Source organism: Mauremys reevesii, linkage group 1 (genome assembly GCF_016161935.1).
Source record: "Mauremys reevesii isolate NIE-2019 linkage group 1, ASM1616193v1, whole genome shotgun sequence".
NCBI classification, from domain to species: domain Eukaryota; kingdom Metazoa; phylum Chordata; order Testudines; family Geoemydidae; genus Mauremys; species Mauremys reevesii.
In genome coordinates, this window is record NC_052623.1 from 305,212,332 (window position 1) to 305,235,786 (window position 23,455).

The window sequence follows — 23,455 nt, forward strand, 5'->3', positions numbered from 1 at the left end:
CAATATTTGCAAAATAGTATTGTACTTTGAAAAGGCTTCAGGTTAATGGAAAGTCAAAACATGGTTTGGAACACAGAATCCTGTATCACAGATAATTTCAGCATTTTCAGACAAGGTAAGGGAAAGATTTGCTAAATACTCCTTCCATTTCTATAATTTTAAAGTGCCTTCCTTTTTCCTATTTTATAGAAATACATCTATCACACTCACACTGATCACACTGATTAATACACACATACACAAATGAATGCAACTTTAATGAAGTAATGTTTGCTTCATCTTGGCAAATTCTTAAATATCCAACTACTGTCACTTATTTCTGCCATATAGGATTTGATTTACTCTAACTCTCAGATAGGTGCATAACTTCATTGCCTGATGAAAAAGTGTATATAGTGGATTATCTGCTAAAATGTTACAAAAACTTAACAACATATACTCACTTAATATCCTAGAAATACTTTTATATTATATATTGTTCTATGCATACTAACAGACATAAATCCTGAAAATATAATATGCTGAATGCAGTTGAACTTGAAATGTTCAACTTTAACAGTTCATTACATTTTATTACAGTAACTCAATTCTGCAAACAACATATTGTGCTGAATGATTAATAACCAAAAAGATAAGATGTTAGAATGAACAAACATTGCAAACTATGTTTGATAATATATTTATAACAAAACTCTTCTTAATATCTTTTCATTAGTTTTATACGGTTGTGTAGAACTTGAACTAACAAGAACAGTATTGAGAGCACATGCAACTAATGAGAATATATTACATGGTGCTCAGTCAGTAATACAGAAAAGACACCGATGGAATATCACAACACAATGACAAAAACTAGTAATCCAACCTAAATAGCACAGGCAGGTTCAAATACAGTCATGAATGGCCAGGCAGCAGTGCGGAGGTCAATAAAGAGAAAGAAAGCAATTCACTTAAAATCATGGCATTAATTTTAAGGAACAGCAGAGAAGAGGGGAAAATAAACTAAGAGATTGGGTCTTAAGGAACTAAATTACATAAATAGCATGTGATGTAATGTCTTTCTAGATTGTAGTTGGATTTAATCTTTCAATAATATAGAGCCAAATTAATCCCTTGTGTAACTCCACTGAAATCAATAATGTTATACCAGGGAATAATAATAATATATGGAGATATACCTATCTCATAGAACTGGAAGGGACCCTAACATGTCATTGAGTCACCAGTCCCCTGCCTTCACTAGCAGAACCAAGTACTGATTTTGCCCCGATCCCTAAGTGGCCCCCTCAAGGATTGAACTCACAATGCTGGGTTTAGTAGGCTAATAGCTCAAACCACTGAGCTATCCCTCCCCTCTTTGTATAAAATTACTTATACAATAGACTATTTTTGGAAAAATATTAGCCCAAGTCTAATGGAAGACAATCTTTGCCCAATATTTTATGTTAGATGTCATATGAATGGATGTTTGAATAAGCTGTAACCACAAATTAACTGTGGGTAGGTCAGATTCATTTCAGTGTTGTAATACAGTCTTCCCAGCTCAAAACACAAGTTCAGTAAATCATTTTTGTACAAACTCTGAACTCTACTGAGCCCAACAATTTAGAGGCTGAGGCAGGTATAGTAGCCAAAGGAGATTCAGTTATATCACTATTCATTGCTTGCCAGGATCTGTAGATCCTAAGAGATATTGGCTGAATTGAAAGCAGAGCCCCGGGGATTTTAGAGCACTGAGGCAAGCCAAGAGGTGAATTAACATACCTGTTATAAGCAATATACCTCAAGCCACAATGGAGCTAAGGCAATTTACACCAGGTGAAGATCTGGCCCTATTTGTTCTATATAATTAAAAGGATTGAGCAACCTAATTTCTTCTAGAAACAGAAGCCAACTTGGCTCCTAAAACAGCTTGTAGCTATTCAAAGGGAGTGGAGCCACCAGAGTTCTAACCCATATTTCTTTCTGATCCTAAAGAAAAAACACCCCAATGAAAAGATGTGGAAATTAATCCAATAAAATGGATCACATTTTTTAAACCTACAATGCTTCTATGTTGTTTAGAGTGTAGCACACTACCAACAAAGCATGAGTAAGATTCTGCTCTGTACCTCTTAGACATAGTACAAAACTTGCAGCCCATGCGGATGGGAGGTTAAAGTGGCTTTTATATTCCTTTCCATCATCCCAGTTCAGGACTGCTGAAAGGGTCAGTGTGGCCCCCGGAGTGATTCAGACTTCTGCTAAGTGCTTACAGGGTATTCTGATATCCATCCAATTTTCAAATAATAGATATTTGCTTTATTTTGGATTTGATTTGTCATTCGCATCTACTCATTCTTCCAGGCCATCTCCATCGAAGGCTGAATCTGGTCAACTGAAAAAAAAATACTTGCAGAGACTCCAAAATATTTCTTAGCCCCCAGAGTTCAATCCTGTTCCTGTTGAAATCAAGGGCAAAACACAAGCTGATTTCAGTGAGAGAAGGAGCAGGCAATAACAGCATATGTGACTGCTCACTAGCAACAGAAGGATATTTTCATGCTTCTGTCGCTCATCGTTTTAGTCACTGAACTAACAATTTCCTTTCCTTGTGTCACCGTTAAGAGTTATTTATGGATTAATAATACATGGACTCAGCCTTGAATGCTGCAATCTGTGGGAACAAAATTCTCATAACTCACAATTGCAATATCATAGTCCTAAATTCTGATATTGACCTAATCAAATCCACTGGATTGTGTTACTCTGGTGGTACTGGCTAGCAGAGCAGTAAAGAAGAACCATTTCAGTGGCTAAGGACAGGATGCTAGGGTGGGAAGAAAGAACTCTATTGTGGTGTGGGGCAGACAGCCAGGCAAATGCAGAGGGAAGCTGGGGAAAGTTTGTGGGTCAAAGGGATAAAATTGAAGGGCAAGAGCATCCTGTGCAATTAATGGATCTCAGACTGCAACCAATGTTTTAGGTAACATTACAGGAAATATTTTAAATGATGTGACTGTAAATTCCATGTAACATCTCTCTCTCAGATGGTTTCTGTTATCACCAGAAATCTTTGATAAATTTATGGTATGGTACAATAAGCACCATCAGTACCTATAAGGCTTTTGGGGTAGTAACCATTTGGTAAGTGTTTGTACAATAGATAATATAATGTGGCCCTAATCCAGATTGATGCTCTGACCAATATTGTAATATAAATAATAATTACAGATAATAATTGCACAGGCATCATAGCTATTTTAATATTTCAAATATGGGTATCTTGATTTAGCCATCATGAGCAAGCCTATTACAAATATATGTTTACTAAGTAAGATTTTATATCCAGATATCAGAGAGCCATAATCAAAATGGTCTTGTTCAAACAAAAGCCGGAAGTCAAGAAATCCAGGTTTTTTCTGAACTTTACCACAAGTTACTCAGCAATTTTGGTCCCAGTCCCCAAGCTGTTGAGTTCCTCAACTGCCAGTTTTGAGCCCCTTCAATTCCCATCTACATCAATTAGAGATAAATATCCCCAGAAGGGACTAAGTGCCCTTACCACCTTGCTGCATCAAGCTCTTAATTTGAGCCTCAGTTTCTCCATCTAATAAAGTGCAGATATTAGTACTTGCTTACCTTGCAGGTCTGTGACCCATGATGGAAATGCCACCACATCTACAACTTCATGCTTGATGTTTTTCAGGAAATCAGTAGCACGTTGGAAGGCAGTATATTCTTTCACACAAGGTATTACTGTATGTGTGTTTTATTCTGAGTAAAAGCTTCTGAATATTCCCTAAGCAGCAGAAATAGAGTCTCTCCACTGGAGTGTGGATGGTGAATAGATTGCCCTGCTCTGCACCTCTGTTTGGGTAGACTTTCCACCCTTGGGAGCTGCTGAAGTAAATTGGACAGAGATGTGACAAACATAACCAGCTAGACATAATTGTGCTCCAGCCAGCGAAATGTTCAAATGTCAATTAATTATTTGTTGGGAATGCAAAATTCTTAGAAAAAATAAAATTTAAATTTAAAAGGCAAGCTAAGCTAAGGCAGAGTATGATTTCACTCTAGCACTATTACTAGAACCTCAGATCAAAGGAATATTTGAAACCAAATCATACAGTATAGTAAAAGAAACCCTTTCATTTATATGACCACAAAAGAGACTTGTTAACTTGTCAGGGTTAACTTGACTTGGAAAATATTTAATAACAACTACCACTCTTATTTTCTCCAATTTACAACAAGCTTTATCAGCATAAAACACTTGTTGTGAAATATACACAATGCTATGCACTATGCTACTCTGTTAGGGTCAAAATCACCATTTTCCCGCCCATTCTTCGCCACCTCCACCTATCAGACAAAGTCAAAGTAGCTGGGCTTTGTGCAGACAGTGCCATGGAGAGTGAGACAAAATTCATTCTCCCTAGTCCCAGCAAGTGCAGTGTTGATGGGCTAAATTATTATTAGAATTATACAGAAAATAAAAAGGGACTTATCAAATGCTCTAGGGATAAGACTGCCATTGACTTCAGTGGGGTCAGGATTTCATCCCAGGTTGTCAGGATTCAGAGTTTCAGGTCTCAGACTGCCAGCCGCTGAGCAGCTGTCCACATTACAAATGCCACTATCAATAAAGGTACTTATTGACATTCAAGGCAAAAAGGCCAAAGAATACAATGAGCATTGAACATTAACTACACTACTACCCTTACGGGTTTTTCCTCCAGAGCTGGGTAAAGGCACATTTGGTGGGCAGAGGGAAGATGTTGCTATTGCATAGTCTCTCTCTTATGAAAAAATAAGTTGTCACTCTCCCATGCTATAAACCTAGATTTTCTCCTCAGGGCTAAATTTAATTACAATTATTAGGTGGAAAATAAAGAATGTTTTGCTATAGGTTCATAATGATGCCCTGAGCTGCTGCTGTCATAAAGCAATGGTTTATCCTTTTTAAATATATATATTCTTCAGGTACTGAAGATGAGCTATTACAGAATAGCCTCTGGTTTCTGAATTGTTTTTACTGATTAAAACAAGCTGAATTTTACTCAGAGTTCTGAATTGTAAATTCAGTAGATTTAATTCATGCTTTCATTTTATTTTAAAAGCTTTTGGTCTCACTTTCCCCTTTAGGCAGAGACCATGGAAAGAGGCTGAATGCTACATGCATTACTTTCTTCTGCAACACCCATAGTAAACTGGAGTGGTACTGTTATTTTCTGATTATGGTTTGCCTTTTTGCCTTATTATTGGGATTTCTGGGAAATATCTTTGCAATACTACATTATACATACAGCATAAAGTCATGGACTAGTAGCACTATATTTCTGTTCAATCTGGCACTGTGTGACTTTACTTGGATTCTCATGGTTCCTTTTTCAGTTTACTATAATCTACAGAAGTTAGCCGTATACTCCAGTCAGATATTTTGCCAGTTCAAAAGAATATTCTTCAATATTAATATCTACGGAAGTATCTATTTCCTGACACTCATCAGCTTTGACCGCTACATAGGTGCTGTCCATCCTATCAGTTCATTAAAGTGGTGGGACAAAAACAAGGCTACATTTTGTACCGTTGCAATATGGATCTTCATTTTCATTGAATCAATTCCTGATTTTTACTATACGTTTGCAGTTGAAAGACGAAATGACACTGTAGTTTGCCTGGAATACATTGGAGAACCTTTACACTTCGTAGTGCCATTCACAGTCTCCAGAGTTGTATTTGGATTCCTAATTCCAGCCACAGTCATATTCACCTGCTATATGTTGACTCTGAAGGCCTTGCAACAACTGAAGAAGCGTCAACAGAGAAGAAACAGAATTGCTAAACCTCTGATGTTGATTTTTGTGGCAATGATTGTTTTTGCTATTGCATTCATTCCATATCATGTTATGATGATAGCAGTATTACTTTACAGATTGAATTACCAACTAAACTCTGACAATATAAGCATGATATTTACCATTTATGAACTCTCTGAAATCATCTGCAGTATTAGCAGTTGCTTGGACCCAATCATTTTTATACTGGTACATAAGAATTTCCATCAAAGATTTCAAATGATAAAATGCCCTGCTAAGCCTGGGTGTCACTGCTGCCGTTCACGGAAGGTCAGGGATATCACTGTGGCCCAGCAGAGAATGCTGAATTAAACTGCAATTCACAAAACATCCCCACGTGTCTCTCACGAGCCAGTTAGTTTCAGTTTCATGCACTTTTTAATTTCTTGTTTTCAGCATGGTTACAACAATCTCTCGGGAAAGCAAAAATATTGAGAAGCCATCTGAGAAATAAGAATTGCCAGATGGATCCACTGAAAAAGCAGAACAGAGATTTTGGGGTTTTTTTTGGCCATGCCATTGACAGTTTAAATATCCTAATCCATGTGTGTATGTAACACCGACAGACCCCGGTCCTCAGCAGCTGGGATCGAACTGGGGACCTCTAGAACTTAGTGCATGAGCCTTTACAGCATGAGCTAAAAGCCAACTGACTGTTAGGGTGGTAGAGTAGACTCAATTTCTCTCTCTAAGTGGTCTTGGTGCCATTAGATAGGGCAGAACACCACACCCAGGAGATGTGTGGGTTACATGTACATGTACACACACAAACTCTCTCTCTCTACAGAGTGCGTAACATTCTGTGTAGCACTAACAAACCAAAAAGGGTTCTAAACAGCAGCTTATTCATTGTGGGTTAAATTCACTCCTGCACAGACACCCAGCAGAAAGCGGATATCCTTCAGGGACTGAAGTCCTGCAATGGTACAAACACTCATGCCTTATCTGCACTAGAGTTCCATTGACACTGCTAGTGGAAAGTAAATCTACCTGCAAAGAGAGCACGCTGGGCCCCAAATGAGCAAGATACTTAAGTACGTGCTTAAGTCCATCCCTATACAGCAAAGCATTTGAGTATGAATTGTTGCTAAACTAGGACTTTAAAGTTAGATTTTCAAAAACCTAATGGCTCTTTGAAAATCCCAGATCTAATGCAACAGGGGCTTAAAAAAGCAAGTTCAAAACTTAATCTCCAAACTAAAAATACATATGAACCATCACAATTATAACAGGGAAACATGTAATCAATCACTGAGAAATTAGCTTCAAATGTTCTCCAACATGTTTTCTGAACACCTTACACTAGCATAATCCATTCATGTTTTTGATTCATCTACTTGGTGAGATGGTGTTTTGACAGCTTTTACACAATAATTTGTTAATTATTAAAGCAGCTGTGTCAGTAAGAATATTAAATTATTTTCCAAGAGCCTTGTGGATAATCTATTCTTGTATTTGTACAGTTCAGTCATTGTTTCGTTTCCATAGTTTGAAAATGACTTGATATAAAATTAATTCCATGTTGTATCAGGGCCAAATTCAGTTTACAGTACACGTTTCAACTCTGTCAAGCAAAAACAATACTTGTCTTTGTCTAGTCTAATGGATTTTTTGATGTTGTCACTAGCTATTTTAGACAGTGAAATAAAGGACTATGACTTAAGCATCTGAAGTACTTGTTAAGCTGATTCAAACTGAAATACCAGATTTCACATGGAAATGGTACATCTTTGGATCTATTCTTTCCTAAGGAGTTATATACCCAACTGGGGAGACGAGCCCTCCTTTTCCTCCAAATGCTTCTTAATCCTAAATGTGCTTTTGTTCTAAGGAAAAAAATAAAACTATATTTTTGAGTTTGTTTTATCCATTGATTGTCCAATACAAACTGGACAAGTTTGTTAACAATGCATTGTGTTCCATAATATAAGCCATCACTAATGCATCACTGGACAAATACTGACAATATTAAATATACACACATACATCCCAAACGTGTGGAAGTAATATTCATGGACCAGATTCCGACACCATTTACGGAGTAAGGTGCATCTCATCATGAGAATGGACCCAAGAATCTGATCCCATGTGAAGAACTACACAGCCATGGGGTGAATGAATATGTGTAACTTTGATTGCTTTCCCTGCCCTTTGCAAACTGGGCCATCTCCCCCAATATCACCCCACTGAACAGCTTCAAACAGCTGCCATTTTTTTTCTTTTTAAATTGACCTGCCACCGGCACATCTCCACTCCCCAATGTAATACTGCACTCAAAAAAGTTAACCTCAGTGAACGCTGGATGGGCAAGATTCAGTATGGGACCAGCAACAGCTTTCCTAAGCATAATGTCACACATGTAAAGTCCAATATCTTCTGGCCCTACAGGGCTAGAAATGGTAGCTTCATGCCACTGGGAAGAGAGAAATTTCTAGCTCACATCCAGCAGGAAGGTGCCTTACATTTGAGAGCTTTTTATAGAAAATATTAGGTATATTTTACGTTAGTTTATAAATATAAACCCTCCATCTGAGCCCTGCGCAGATGAATGCAAGGAGGGCAGCTGGCTTTCTATTTAGATACACTTTGTGCAATAAGATAACAAATTAGATGCTTGAGGTGTTAATAACAGTATTGCACATTAAGTAGAAAGCTCTTTTTTTGTTATGAAAGAAGCACTCCACTCAAAGAACGAATCACGTCACCTTGCACTTGAAGGCACTTTTTGGATTTAGAAACAAGATTACAATTGTTTCTTCTTACAATGCCAATCTTTACAATATCTGAGAATTCAGTCTCTGGTCACAAGCGAACCAGTAGTTGAAGACTGTATTATTATTAGAAGTTCCAAGTGAGGTTGGATTGAAAATGCATAGCAAGCTTGAGTTTGACAGGTGCACCCCATTCTCCCGAAATAACTGTGGTGCCCCACAGAATATGCCAGGATGTGAAACTACTGTCCCCCACAAGGGCAACAAGAATTTGGTCACTTCCCTGTTCACATACTTCCTGGTTTTGTCCACCCTGGCAGGGTTCATGGCTCCCCGCCAGACCCTGCGCTGAAGCATATCTGACCAGACAATGTTAACACTCGGAAAAGTTGCCAGGATCTGCTTCAGGTTCCTCCTATTTTGAAACATTAACTCCACCCCTTTAAGTGTTCCCAGATCATTTTCTCCCAGGTGTATCACCAATATATCCGGTGGCTGCTGACGCACCTGCACACCATACAACAGCGGTATCAGTTGATCTCATAACATGGCCCTCCGTGCATGCCAACTGAGTAATGCTTCGCCACTGAATCCTAGCTGGGAGCCCTCAGGCAACCTGGATGTGTGCCTATGCACCCAAAACACAATACTGTGCCCACAGATCCACATCCTCATGTGTATAGCCGGCTGTCCCATATCTGAAATGAGAACCCAACTGAAGTGGGTATTCACCCACGAAAGCTCATGCTGCAAAACTTCTGTTAGTCTATAAGGTGCCACAGGATTCCTTGCTGCTTCAACTGATTAATGTTGATTTTCCACTTGCGGTCTTACATATGTTTGGTATGCAGTAGACCGGCAGCGCCTGATTACCAGAATAGCCTCTGCTTCCATACCTATCTGTGCAGCTGCCATAGCCACCCCTATTCTGAATGAGTGGGAACCAAATTCATGGGCTGGCATCCCCAACCTCGTTATCCCCCATCTCAACATGATAATCAATTGATATGCCATGAGGGGACTCCTGTCTTTGTGTAAAAAAAGGAGGCCTTCTCCCTTCCACCGTATTGCCATGTAAGCCCCCAACACCCGAACAGGACCCATGCTTGCCACCCTCCCCTAGGGTAACGAATGCACCCCGGCTGACTTGATCAGTTTGTCTCTAAGGTGCCACAAGGACTCCTAATTGTTTTTGATAATTACTATGAAAATTCCTTCCCTCTTCTACAACCACCACCTAGCCATGCTCCATCTCTGTATCATCCAACAGTATATAGTCCTCTATGGCTGACAACACTTCTAGAAGTTCTCTCTCCTCTTGATAAATGAGGTTATAATCAGTTAATAGCACTTTTTTTAAAACGTATTTACTCAACCATGCAGAGCTAATGCTAATGTTGTCCTGATTAAAATTAATGTTTCCCTACAAAACAAAAGTTAAAAGGCACTGAGACATCTGCTTATATTTACCTAGTCATATTTTCATTTGGAAACACATGGTCCTAAAATGGTTTATTATAATATTCCCCATTTCAGTTTGACACATACAAATACAGCAAAATAAAACTGTTCCATTTTGCTGCAATAAGAGAACAATAAACTGAATAATTAAGAGGCAAAGTCAACATTTTCACTGATTACAATATATGTTGCAATACTGTGTTCTCTTAGGTCACTGTTTGCATTAATTCTGAGGATATGGTACCTAATAAAATGCCCAGATGTTCTTAATAAGTTAGTTAAACACTGTAATAATTCATTAGCCCACAAAACAACCTACATGGTATGGATCACAATGTGCTGTGCAGCACATCCAGACTCTCAGATAGGCACCCTTCTAGAAACCTGGATCGATACACGAAAGATAAGATCCAAATTTTGCAGAGTCCTTCAAGATTTGAACATTTCTGGATGTGATGAACTGTGTTCAGAAGTAGAGGACCAGCTTCATCAGCTATTAGAGTTGAGTTGGGGCATGTTTCATCAGAGAAGCAAGAATTGACGTGCTACAATAGAAATCTATCAGCCGAAGGGGTAAATCATGCTATGTGTCTTTAAACTTCTATATGAAAAGCAAGGCCAGCTCTAGGTTTTTTGCCACCCCAAGCAAAAAAATTTTTGGCTGCCCCCAATCCCAGCTCTAGGCTCCTCGCCGCAACCCCCTGCTGCCCCAGCCCTGGGCTCCCCCCCTCCACCCACACCCCCTGCCGCCCCAGCTCTGGGTTCCACCCTTACCCCACACCATTGCCCCCCCCACACACACCTCCTGCTGCCCCAGCCCTGGGCTCTCCCCCCCCACCTGCACCCTCTTTCTGCCGCAGCCCTGGGTCACTCGTAACTCGCTCCCAGGGCAGGTCATTCAACAGGAATTTTAGATGTGCACAGAACACAGACAGGATTGGTTCCCATATGGTTACAGAACTGCCGTAAAGTGGAACAGTTTTCAGCTTGTGTGATTGGAAGATATATGGATGCATATTATAAGACTGTCCTACATAAATGAGGAAAAGTTGAGGTGCCTTTATTATTCTTTTGTTCCATTCTTTCTTTCTATGGGGAATTTGCCAATGCAGTATCACTGTCTTCCTTTTAAACAAATAAACAAAAAAAAGGCAATGGCTGTTGAAAATAGCAATCCCAGTCCTAATAACCACTGGGAAGCATTTCTTGCTCAATTTTATCCTACTTTTTCTACAGCAAGTTACAATGGATCAGTATATTTGATTTGGTAGAAATGAAGTAACAGCTGCCCAAACTGAGCTTGAGCACTCCTGAATTTTGAGGTGTTCAAATCTGGAAGGCAGGTGCTTGAGGGGGTGGCTGTGGCTCCATGGGGGAGCATGGCAACATGTATGCAGCAGTGTGTCAGGCGCTGCACGGAGCCAGACACGCTGGTCTGAGTGGTACGGTAAGGGGCTGGGGGCTGGAGAACGGGTAGGAGGTTCCGGGGAGCAGTCAAGGGACAGGGAGCAGGGGGGGTTGGATGGGGCGGAGGTTTGGCGGGGCAGTCAGTGGCAGGGCGCAGGGGGGGTTAGATGGGTCAGGGGTTCAGGGGGGGCAGTCAGGGGACAGGCAGTGGTTGGATAGGCATGGGAGTCCCAGGGTTTGTCAGGGGACAGGTGGGGGTGGAGTCCTAGGGGGCAAGTTGAGGGGGGTCTCAGGAGGGGGCAGTTGGGGACAAGGAGAAGGGAGGCTTAGATAGGGGGTTGGGTCCCAAGGGGCAGTTAGGGGCAGGGGTCCCAGGAGGGGGCAATCAGGGGACAGGGAGCAGGGGCGGTTGGATGGGTTGGGGTTTCTGTGGGGGGCAGTCGGAGGGAGTGGATGGTGGCAGGGTGGGGCTTCCCTCCCCGTGGAGTGTCCTATTTTTTGAATGTTAAAATATGGTTCCCTGCCCTTCACAGTGCAACTCTCCACTCACAGCAGGCTGCAGCATGAGGTCCCCCTCTTTCCTTTCCAGTTGGTAGTGGCCAAGGGAATGCTGGGAAATGTAGTTCTTTCCCTGCTCCAGGGCAGGCTCTATAGGCAGGGAGCTAACCAAGGAACTACAGCTCCCAGGGCCCCTGTTGGTTCTCAGCTCCCATGCTGGATCCCTGCAGCCCCTGCAAATGGGCTGCCCCAAGCACGTGCTTGCTTTGCTGGTGCCTAGAGCCGCCCCTGATGAAAAGCCATCTTTACACCTCTTCTAACAATCATTTTGCTTTGCAATGCTATGATCTCACTGATGAGCTGCCTTGAACTGAAACTTTAAGAAATAAGGTAAAAGTTACACTTCTTTAATAGCAATAACCAGGTTTTCCTAGAAATTGTGGTTTTCATTTTGATTTACATAAATACCATCAGAAAAAATTGTCTTTCCTTTTCAAAGCCCCCAGATACACTTCAACTTGGAAAGAAGCCATAACAGATAATATCTACAAAGGTGACCAATTAAAAAATAAGTAAAGTTGTTATACCAATATAATAAAAACCAGCAGGATCTTATTAAGAGGGATAAGGCAAAGATGCCACATTTATTGCAAATATAATAAGGCAAAAGATAAAAATAAACAATGTTGTTTAACTGCTTATTCCTATCACTACTTATTCCTTATACACACACACATATATATATTCATTCACACAATCATTCATTCAGGTTCTGTATAGGTGTTATAGTTACCAGCCTAGAAGTTGCTCATGCCAAGTTACTGGCCAGGTACCTTGGTCATGAGGATGGAGCGGAGTCTGTGTCAGATGCACCTGATGCTCCTGGAGGTTGGCTGCAGAACCAGAGACTCAAAATCCTCAGTTTTTAGAGTCCATTTTTATAGGAATTAATTCCTATGTTAGTCTATGGGAACTGTTTCATCCTGCTGTTGTTGGCTCAATTAGCAGATGGCACATTCCTGGTGGCTCCACACTGTCTAAAGTGGCACATTCCTTCCAGGTGTTTGGGGTGGATCCCAGTTTACTCTCCGGGGGTTGTCTGGTGGTCCACTTGACACATTCTTCGGCTGATGGATCCTTTCCAGGCTGGCACCTCCCTAACCATCAGGGGTGGCTCTAGCCATTTCGCCGCCTCAAGCATGGCAGCATGCTGCAGGGGGTGCTCTGCCGGTCGCCGGTCCTGCGGCTCTGGTGGACCTCCCGTAGGCGTGCCTGCGGATGCTCCACCGAAGCCGCGGGACCAGCGGACCCTCCGCAGGGACACCTGCGGGAGGTCCACTGGAACCGCCTGCCGCCCTCCCGGCGACCGGCAGAGTGCCCCCCGCGGCATGCCGCCCCAAGCACGCGCTTGGCGTGCTGGGGTCTGGAGCCGCCCCTGCTAACCATTCACGTACATCAAACATTCATCAACATACATTCCATATCTTAACCACATTTTAATTTACTGTCTCCACCACTTTTGGGGTGTGTGTTAATTCCTATGAGATTCCCGGCCCTGTACTCACAGAGGGTGGGAGTCTGTTTGTTTACATTGTATCAATTACAGCTTAAGGCTAGCACAGTGTTTACTTCAAGGACAAAGTCAATTAACTTGTTTGTAAGTTTTACATAGTAATAGAGTATTTTTCACAGGACAGATACAATCAATGTTTTCTGCAGACAGGAGCCCACAAGCCCCAACAGAAGAACTAAAAGACCTCTGCACTTGGTGAAACTGGGGGGTCACTGTCACTTGGTGAAATCACTGTTAGTACCTTCTTTAATATCCCTACAAAGCACCAAATGGAATGACATTCCCTGAAGAGCAGTTGTTTGGGAATTTTTGATATATTAGTAAAAACAAAAATTTCAGGGACAGATCCTCAGTTGTAAATTGGCATAGCTTCATTGAAGTCATATAGCAATGCTGATCTACACTAGCTGGAGATCTAGCCCTCAATCTTTACAATCTACAGATGAAATCCATTCCATTGCATAACGTGTGAGCATTCAGACTCTATGCAAGTGTTCTAATGGAGAGGAGATATCTATCCCCAGCCCAGGGCGATGGTGTGGCATCACCATGAGTCCCCTCTCCTATCAATAAGGATAACAGTTACAGCCCAACCACACCAGTTGCACACTGTTTTGGGGGCCACTGGATCCTCATAAATGTGGATCTGTGGCCTCTCCAGTGGCCATCCACCAGTCCATCCTATGCAAGGCAGGCACAGAGACACTTTCTGTAACTGGCAGAGGTGAACAGACATTCCTCTGTGGCTGCTCCACCACTGGGTTTCCTGTGCAGCCTATACGTGAGGTTTTAGTGGCGTGGAAGGCCTAGTGCTGACTCTCTATACCATGGGGGAAATTCATCCTATAACTTTCTGTTTAAGCCAATTATATATCCAAGAATAAAATTCAGGAACTTGTGTAGTAAAGATACAAACTGTAGTAACAATAAACTGTGGGACAAACCATGCAGACATATCAGTAAGTCCACCTCTAACTGAAGGCTGACACTTATTCAGAAGAGCTATTTTTAGGATACATCAGACACCCATTGGAATGTAAAAGGCAGGGGAAAAGAAAATAGTAAATTCTTAAACTGTACATAAAAGAATAGAACTCCAATATGTTATGAGAATACCATAATTCATATTTCTGGTAGGGAACAAAATAAAATGTAGTTTTGAATGAAAATATTCCAAAGTGACATGAAAATCTTTACATTAGGGAACAAAGAATATCCTTACATGAAAAACATATTAGTATGATACAGAAGGGAAAAAATCCCATAGCTTTAGGACTGGTAAATTCCCTTTCATTCTTACATACCCACAGAATAGGTGGTATGTTCAGCTGTGCTGAGGGCACCTCTAAGTCTCTTGAGTCTTTAGCAAACAGTTACTATATTTTAAAAGAAATAAATAGAAAGCATAGAAAATGTTAACATGTATCCTCAACTCTGCAGGGCAAGCGTCAGAGCAAGAAGTTTTATTTTCTTCAAAGGTAAGTGCTTCATAAAGGAACATGAGAATTTTCATTCTAGATCAGATCAATGGTTCCTCTACCCCAGTATATCCTGACCACGGCCAGTAGGAAGGTGCAAGTAGCCTCAGACTGGCCAATTAAGAAATGATCTGCCCATAAGGAAAATTAGACACCCCTCCCCAGTTGTGTTATGTGTGAGCTGAGAGCATTTTAGGATTGAACTCAAGAAGCGTGAAGGGCTATGTCATGGGGCGGGACTCACCCCTGCAGCGCCTCCTGCTGGTCATCCATGGAATTAGTGTTTCCAGCTCCAGAGCGCCCTCTGCAGGCCAGTGTCCTGCCTGCCGCTGGGCCCAAGTCCCTCCTGGACCCCAGTGCCCCCTTTCAGTGCCAGAGTGCTGCCCCCTCGCAGTACCCCCCCACACACATCTGGGTCTCCCCTCCCCGGGGAACCTCCAACCCCCTATCCCCACCTCAGTGGCTACTGCCAGTCACCATCTAGCCCCCATTCACTGGGGCAGACTGCAGTCTGTAAAGGCCACTCATGGCCGGCAAGGGGGGTTTGGACCTGCTGCCTCTGCCTACCTTTGGACTGCCCCTCTGCAACCCCAGTACCCTTTCCGGCCTTTACCAAGGCCTGCAGCCTGGGGGGTTTCTAGGCCAGAGCTCCCCAGCTCCTCTAGCCTTCCCCCAGCCCTGCTCCAGTCTCAGTACCCTGCTTAGCTCCTAGCAGCCAGACCTGTCTCTCTCCATGGCGAGCAAGCGAGAGAGAAACACTCTGTGTGCTCCTGGCCCACTGCCCTCTTATAAGGGCCAGCAGGGCCCTGATTGGGGTGTGGCCGCATCTGTGGCTGGTTCCCCAATCAGCCAAGGCTTTCTTCATAGCCACAGCCCTCTCTAGGGCTGTTTTAAGCCTTTTAAAGCAGGAGCAGGTGACCACCCCGCTACAGGCTATAAGTGCGAGGCCCGCTGGGGATATCAGTTGGCGGCTCCTTCATGGGGCCATGAGCATGGGCGTGCTTTTGGCGCAGTTTACCCCGTCCCAGACACCTGCCCCTTCTGCGGCGTGAGGGAGACCCTGGCGCACGTTTACTTAGAGTGCGCCAGGTTGCGGCCCCTATACCGACTCCTCACGAACATACTGTTGCGTTTCTGGCTGCACTTTTCCCCTCACCTCCTTCTTTATCCATTCCCTATCCATTCCCACGAAGTCACGGGACCTCCTGGTCAACCTCCTCCTTGCCCTGGCTAAAACGGCCATCTACACAACCAGGGAGAAAAGGTTGGCCAATGGAGACTCCTGTGACTGTGGGGCTTGGTTCCGATCTTCTGTCCGTTCACATATCCGGGCAGAGTTCTTCTGGGCAGCGTCCACTGGCTCCTTTGACGCCTTTGAGGAGCAGTGGGCACTGTCCGGGGTTCTCTGCTCGGTGTCCCCGTCAGGCTCCCTTCTTTTGACCCTTTGTCCCCCGAACTCAGTTGGGTTTTGAGGTCCTGTAGATCCTCCCCTTAGGCTTCCGCCCACCCACTTCCCAGAACCCAATAGGTACAGGCTATAAGTGTACCTATCTGTCTCTCTGCTTTCAGTATATCCCACTCTAACATAAATGCCATTATACCTAGACATACCATTACTGAGAAACTGCAATATCTAGGCACTGTGGGAAGGCAGAGGCCTTGTCTACACAGCAAGTTAGTGTGCAGCAAGCCAGGGTATGAATCTACAGCTGTCAGAGTTGCCAGGTGGGCTGGCTAAGGCAGGAGCAGATGCTGGCTAGCATGGACACAGGCACAGGCTAGAGTAGCAGCAGGCTGCAGCAGGGTAAGGGCTGGCTGGAGCAGAAGCAGGAGCTGGAGTGAGAGCAGACAGCTGAAACTACTGGCAATGAGAATGCTTCTGGATGGATCACAGGAAGTGGCGTTGAGCAGACTGGAGGGACTGCTTCCCTTAAGAGCCTATACACCAGCCTTGGGATCACCCAGATGTGTCCTCGCCTATGAATTGGCTGAACCCTGGCTGAATGGCACAGGGCAATCACAAGACCTGCAGGTAATTGCCTCTATGACTCATCACACTCTGGATCAAGGATGGCTCATCAGGCTTAAGCAGGCTAGGGCTCAAAGTTAAATCAGGATTAGGCAAGCTCAGAGATATCATAACAGCGCATCAACTTGCCATGTGGACCCTGCTATGGGGCACTGAAAGTTCCATAGTACACTTTGGGAGCATGTCAAAGTGCTCTACAGAACTTCTAGGATACATCTACACGGGGACAAAAGACCAGTGACACAGCCATGCTTGGCCCAGGTCAGCTGACTCCCATTCATGGGGCTCGGACTCTGGGGCTAAAAACTGCTATGTAGACATTCCGGTGCAGGCTCCAGCCCAAGGTTCCAAACTGAGCCAAAATGTCTACGCAGCAATTTTTCAGCCCCGCAGCTTAAGCCTGAGTCAGCTGACCCAGGCCAGCCACATCCATTGTGTAGATGTACCGCGCTAGTAAACAGTAACAGTGTCCACTTAATGAGTTAGTGCATGGCAAGCTAGCGTGCTGTAGATTCAAACAATGGATTGCCATGTACTAACTCAACGTCTAGAAAAGCCGTTAATGTCACCATCTGAGTTATCACAGAATCATAGAATCACAGAATATCAGGGTTGGCAGGGACCTCAGGAGGTCATCTCGTCCAACCCCCTGCTCAAAGCAGGACCAATCCCCAACTAAATCATCCCAACCAGGGCTTTGTCAAGCCTGACCTTAAAAACCTCTAAGGAAGGAGATTCCACCACCTCCATAGGTAACCCATTCCAGTGCTTCACCACTCTCCTAGTGAAAAAGTTTTTCCTAATATCCAATCTAAACTTCCCCCAATGCAACTTGAGACCATTACTCCTTGTTCTGTCATCGGGTACCACTGAGAACAGTCTAGATCCATCCCCTTTGGAACCCCCTTTCAGGTAGCTGAAAGCAGCTATCAAATTCCACCCCCATTCTTCTCTTCTGCAGACTAAACAATCCCAGTTGCCTCAGCCTCTCCTCATAAGTCATGTGTTCCAGCCCCCTAATCATTTTTTTTGCCCTCCGCTGGACTCTTTCCAATTTTTCCACATCCTTCTTGTAGTGTGGGGCCCAAAACTGGACACAGTACTCCAGATGAGGACTCACCAATGTCAAATAGAGGGGAATGATCACGTCCCTCGATCTGCTGGCAGTGCCCCTGCTTATACAGCCCAAAATGCCGTTAGCCTTCTTGGCAACAAGAGCACACTGTTGACTCATATCCACCTTCTCGTCCACTGTAACCCCTAGGTCCTTTTCTGCAGAACTGCTGCCTAGCCATTCGGTCCCTAGTCTGTAGCAGTGCATGGAATTCTTCTGTCCTAAGTGCAGGACTCTGCACTTGTGCTTGTTGAACCTCATCAGATTTCTTTTGGCCCAATCCTCTAATTTGTCTAGGTCCCTCTGTATCCTATCCCTACCCTCCAGTGTATCTACCACTCCTCCCAGATTAGTGTCATCTGCAAATTGCTGAGGTTGCAGTCCACACCATCCTCTAGATCATTAATGAAGATATTGAACAAAACCAGCCCCAGGACCGACCCTTGGGGCACTCCTCTTGATACCGGCTGCCAACTAGACATGGAGCATTGATCACTACCCGTTGAGACTGATGATCTAGACAGCTTTCTATCCACCTCATAGTCCATTTATCCAGCCCATACTTTAACTTGCCAGCAAGAATACTGTGGGAGACCGTGTCAAAAGCTTTGCTAAAGTCAAGGAATAACAAGTCTACTGCTTTCCCCTCATCCACAGAGCCAGTTATCTCGTCATAGAAGGCAATTAGGTTAGTCAGGCATGACTTGCCCTTGGTAAATCCAAGGTGACTGTTCCTGATCACTTTCCTCTCCTCTAAGTGCTTCAGAATTATGGTGAGCAGACAAGTTTAACTCTGAATTTCTTTGCTTTGGTCAATTTAAAGTAGACTTTTAATGTCCTTTTAAACATAAGGTTTGTATTTACTGTTGTTAGTATTACATCAGGCTGACACAACTGTGCTGAATCAATTCAAAAGAAAACAGTGAAAATAGATATTGATTTCTTGTAATGCTTTAGAACAATTTTCAGTAAGGAAACAAACAGCTGAAAAATCTGCTTTAGCAGCTGAAAAAGCAACTATGTTTCTTGCTGAAATGCAGATTGTTGAGTTCAGCAGATGTGATTACATTCCAGATTATAAAATGTTCAATGAAAGTTACTTGGGTGAATACATTTCTCCTCTCTCTAGATAACTGCAATGTATAGACAATTATGTTCATTAGAAGGCACCTAGGGAATGTGTGGTGATATGCTTTTATTGTCTTTTTTTTTTTTTAATGTTTTGAAATTTCAAAGAAACTACATATGTTGGAACTACAACATATTTAAAATTATCCTGTGGCCTTCTGTACTCCCAAACTAATGCAAGATCCTTCTTCATTCTACTTCTTGGCATAAATTGTTTCAGAACTCCATTCAAGGCAGTAATTAGTGAGTTTTTTTCCAGTACCTCACAGAATCTATGAGTCTATGAGAAAAAGAGTTTAACTGGAATCCAGATTCTTCACAGGTGACATTTCTGCCTTGAAAAAAATATCTCCAGTATAGTATTCAGTGTTGTTGTAACCATCTTGGTCACAGGATATTAGACAGACAAGGTGGGCGGATAAGGTAATATCTGAAGAAGTGCTCTGTGTAACCTCAAAAGCTTTTATCATCCATAATAAACACTACAAAGTCTTTTGTGCTTTGCCATCCAAAAGGAAACATGCTGCGGCTGAACACTACAGGATTATGTTCCTTTGGTTGGTTGCCTGTTTATCATGTTTTGGACACTAGAATGCAATACCTCAATTATTTTGTGGAAGTTCTGTGGCCTGTGTTATACAGGAAGTCATACTAGATGATCACGATGGACTCTTCTGCCCCTGGAATCTATGAATTTATGAATTTCTTTATGTCTTAGTTGGTCATATATTCACTTAGTGCCTTTGGGTTGTCGTGATATTCTAAAAATTCTTAACTGATTTCCCAAGTGCCCCACAGCAATAACATCCGAGCAGCCCCAAATATAGTACTATCCTTGCTGTATCTTTCAAGAAAAAAGTGATTATACTCAGAGAACCCTGCTGTACCAAGGTTAATACTATCGGATAGGAGGGACTTCATGCAGCAACAGAATGGCACTTTCAATATGTTCAAGGCTGATCATTTAAACCAGTTTTTCCCACACCCATGTACTACTGAAACTAGCATAACACTTTCTAAATGGGCATAGTCATATCTGCTTGTTGATGGCAGGCACTAAAGTGGATGCAACTAGTTAACCAAGTCCTCCACCCAGTGGCTGGACTTACTATGTGCAATCTGAATATTACCACAGCTCAAACCAGGACCTTGTGGTTAGTCGGCAATACTTCTAACAAAGGAACATGAACTAGGAGCTGTGCTAAGTTTGTCTCAGGTTGTTGATTACCTTACAGACACCATGCCATCCCTATTCTTAGGCCGGGAGGTACTGCAGGCAGCAAAAATATCAGCTATTTCAATAAATGTGTTTAATGATTCCACCCCAGAAAACACTGGGCTATTTGTATGGGCTTCCCCTGGTTTTGGGTATATGCCAGACTTGAACTGAAGCCCCTTAAAGATTATTTTAAAAGTTTCCTTAGCCATGCTGCAGAGCTCAGGGGAGTGAGAGCAGGGCTGGGCAGGGGCTGGAGCAGCACGTGGCTGCGCAGAGCACCAGGAAATTTGGTGCCCCAAATTTCCTGGTGCCCTACGCAGTTGCGTACTTTGCATATGGGTAAGGATGGCCCTGTGCACAGGGATCAGTGGACTCCACTATAAAGAGCAACAGAAGGCTGCCGAGAAGGGTGGGGGAATTGCTTTATTTCCCAGTTCACCAATTCCTTCAACTTTGTGACTGTGGAGACTGATTGCTCATGCCCAGACCCGACAGTCACAAAGCCGAAGGCCTCAGTGAAATTGGGAAATAATCTCTGTAGCTTCCTGCTGCTCTTTATAGGAGAATGAGCTGATTCCTGCTCAGGTGTGCCTACTTAGGCCTCATCTACACTAGGAATTTATGTCAGCATCCACACCCGTGAGAGAGGTAGTTATACCGACCTAACCCCCAGTGTAGACAGCACTAGGTCAATGGAAGAATTCTTTACTCTGGGGGAGGTGAATCCCCCCCACCCCCCGTCGGCATAGGCAGTGTCTTCACTGAAGTGCTACAACAAAATCACTGTACCACTGTAGCGTTTTAAGTGTAGACAAGCCCTTAGTATAAAGGGTTGGTTGGCCCCAGGCCTTTAGTCCTTAGAGAGGCAAGCCAGCCTGTTAAAAGGATTAATGTTCACAGAAGTAGAAAGAGGAACTACAATTAAGTCTCTTTGACTCTCTGCAAAAATGGCCCTGTAGATAATGTTTTTTGAGAAAGTTCATATTTATACTGAACAAATTCATAGGAGCCCAGGACTCCAAGTGACTCTCAAAAACCCATGCAAGTAGTTCCCATTAAAGCGCATAAGCTCCCCTCAGAAAAGGAGGCTTCAGAGACATCAATCAATCATACTAGAGATCCCCTGCATCTTATTTACATATGCATCTTCACCAAGGTTGTCAACCTTCAGACTGCTGTAAAAGATGTATTTTGTATGTACAAACGGAGAGTATAAATTCCTGTTAAGAAGTAAACAATCAAAACCGTTTTATTTAAAGGTCTCTCTAGGCAAATGGATTTCTAAGCAGGTTTATTTTGCAGTATGTTGCCTATAAAATAAACTAGCTCAAGAAAATACTATATTCAGAAAGTTAATTTATCTGCAAAGTAGGCTAGAGGGGAATTCATCCCCAGGAGAGGGAGCAATTTGTGTTAGTTAACACTGACACACTGGACCAAATAAGAAACAATTTTATAGGCTCTAAAGGAAATTTTTGGAGCCACAACTCACCATAACCAGAGAGCTGCAAGATGTGGGGCCAGGTCCTCAATGGAGCTAAGATGATACACACTAGCTGAAGATCTGGCCCTCAATAGTCTAACACAAGAGAAACAGGAGGTTAATCAAGGTTTTGACAAGGAAATACTGGAGTCCTTTTAGGAGAAGGGGAGAAATGACAAACAAATTCAGTTTTGGGTAAGATTTTCATAGAGCAAGACCCAAGTTTTGCATGTGTTCTTGTGCCTACTTTTGTGAAGCTGTGTGATCATATAAGGTATTTGTATATGCAAAATGGGAACGTGAATGCCTAAATATCTATTTGCATCTGGAGAGCCCTGTTTTGCATGCACAACTGTGGAAAACACAGACATAGATGAAGATGTACAAATGTGTATTCAAAAATGTACCCAAATCTCAGGGCTAAGGTAATGAATACATTCCCCTTAAAATTTACTTTGTATTAAAGTTAGACATAATTTAGTGATGTGTTCACAGCACAGGATTATTTTTGCAGCATTTAACAATATTCATTAAAATTAGCAGAAGACATTATGTTTTAGCATACATTTGATTCTATGCTTTATAAAGAATGATGATGGATAAGCATTCCATGCAAAAGAACAAAATTAGAGCTGGCTGAGAAACAGAATTTCCCTCCCATGACAAATTTCAAGTTTATGGAATATTTTTTTCATACACAATCAGGAAAAAGCCAAAAAAAATTAAAATGTTTTGTGGAACTGAAATTCCACAGTATTTTGTTTTGGAAACACCAAAATGTTCCAACAGCAGGAAAGTTTTGGTGTTTCCAAAACAAAATATTCCTCCCAGACTCACAGCAGCCCATTCAGTGGGTTACTTCATTTCACAGGCTCCCAGTCTCCCCTCTCCATGACCTGCTAAGCTGGCCAACCCCCAGGCTCCCCACTCAGCAAGCTGGGGAGGTGGCCCATCTGCTAAGTATTTCACTCGGGGAGCCCGGAGAGCCTGGTAGCCAGGAAGCTCACTTGCCCATCAGGCTGGCAGCCAGCTGGGTAGCCTGGGAACTTTACTCTCCTTTTAGAAGGGATGCTGCAGCTTCTCTGAATCCAACTGTCATGTATTAGACACTGGTACTTTTTTTAACTGATGTGAAAAGGGAAGTTACTTTGTAGAGACACACTAGAATGGCAGCCTCCATTTCCTGCACTAAAAACAGGTTATTTTAGCATGTTTGCAATCCATTGGTATCTTCTCTGGAAAGATAATTCATGCAACACACTAGAAACCTAGTGACATCGCTCACCTCCATCTGTCCAGCTGCACCCAGATTATTATTTTTTGCAGGGAACCACTGAATGTTTCCATATCAAAAGCTAAGAAGTGTGTCAGGTTTTTGTTTGTTTGCTTAATTTTAAGAGGTCTTCAGAAATAAATTGGTGCAAATCAGGTAAATATAACATAAGACCATAAGAACGGCCGTACTGGGTCAGACCAAAGGTCCATTTAGCCCAGTATCTGTCTACCAACAGTGG

The 23,455-nt window shown here is 42.7% G+C and overlaps 2 protein-coding genes across 13 annotated transcripts in view; one reads left to right on the forward strand and one right to left on the reverse strand.

The window, feature by feature from the left end:
• The window catches only part of LOC120386205 (P2Y purinoceptor 1-like), a 56,630-nt gene extending 49,771 nt beyond the window's left edge, over nt 1-6,859 (forward strand). For 2 of the 3 annotated variants that reach the window (XR_005589586.1, XR_005589587.1), the window contains exons 3-4: nt 3,689-3,732; nt 5,128-5,203. Coding sequence is in view for 1 of the 3 variants with exons in the window: in XM_039505255.1 (XP_039361189.1) it covers nt 5,152-5,200; nt 5,377-6,152 (825 nt within the window). In the remaining 2 variants the exon portion in view is untranslated. Of the gene's footprint in view, nt 1-3,658; nt 3,733-5,127; nt 5,204-5,376 lie in introns of those variants that run through there. The other variant, XM_039505255.1, reaches the window with a different exon arrangement.
• TMEM117 (transmembrane protein 117) overlaps nt 1-23,455 on the reverse strand; it is a 326,908-nt gene that overhangs the window by 278,996 nt on the left and 24,457 nt on the right. Inside the window, exon 2 of one of the 10 annotated variants that reach the window (XM_039505178.1) lies at nt 21,951-22,037. The exons of 8 other annotated variants lie outside the window; for them this stretch is intronic. The gene's annotated coding sequence lies outside the window, so the exon portion shown is untranslated. Of the gene's footprint in view, nt 1-11,969; nt 12,009-21,950; nt 22,038-23,455 lie in introns of those variants that run through there. One more of the 10 variants, XM_039505185.1, reaches the window with a different exon arrangement.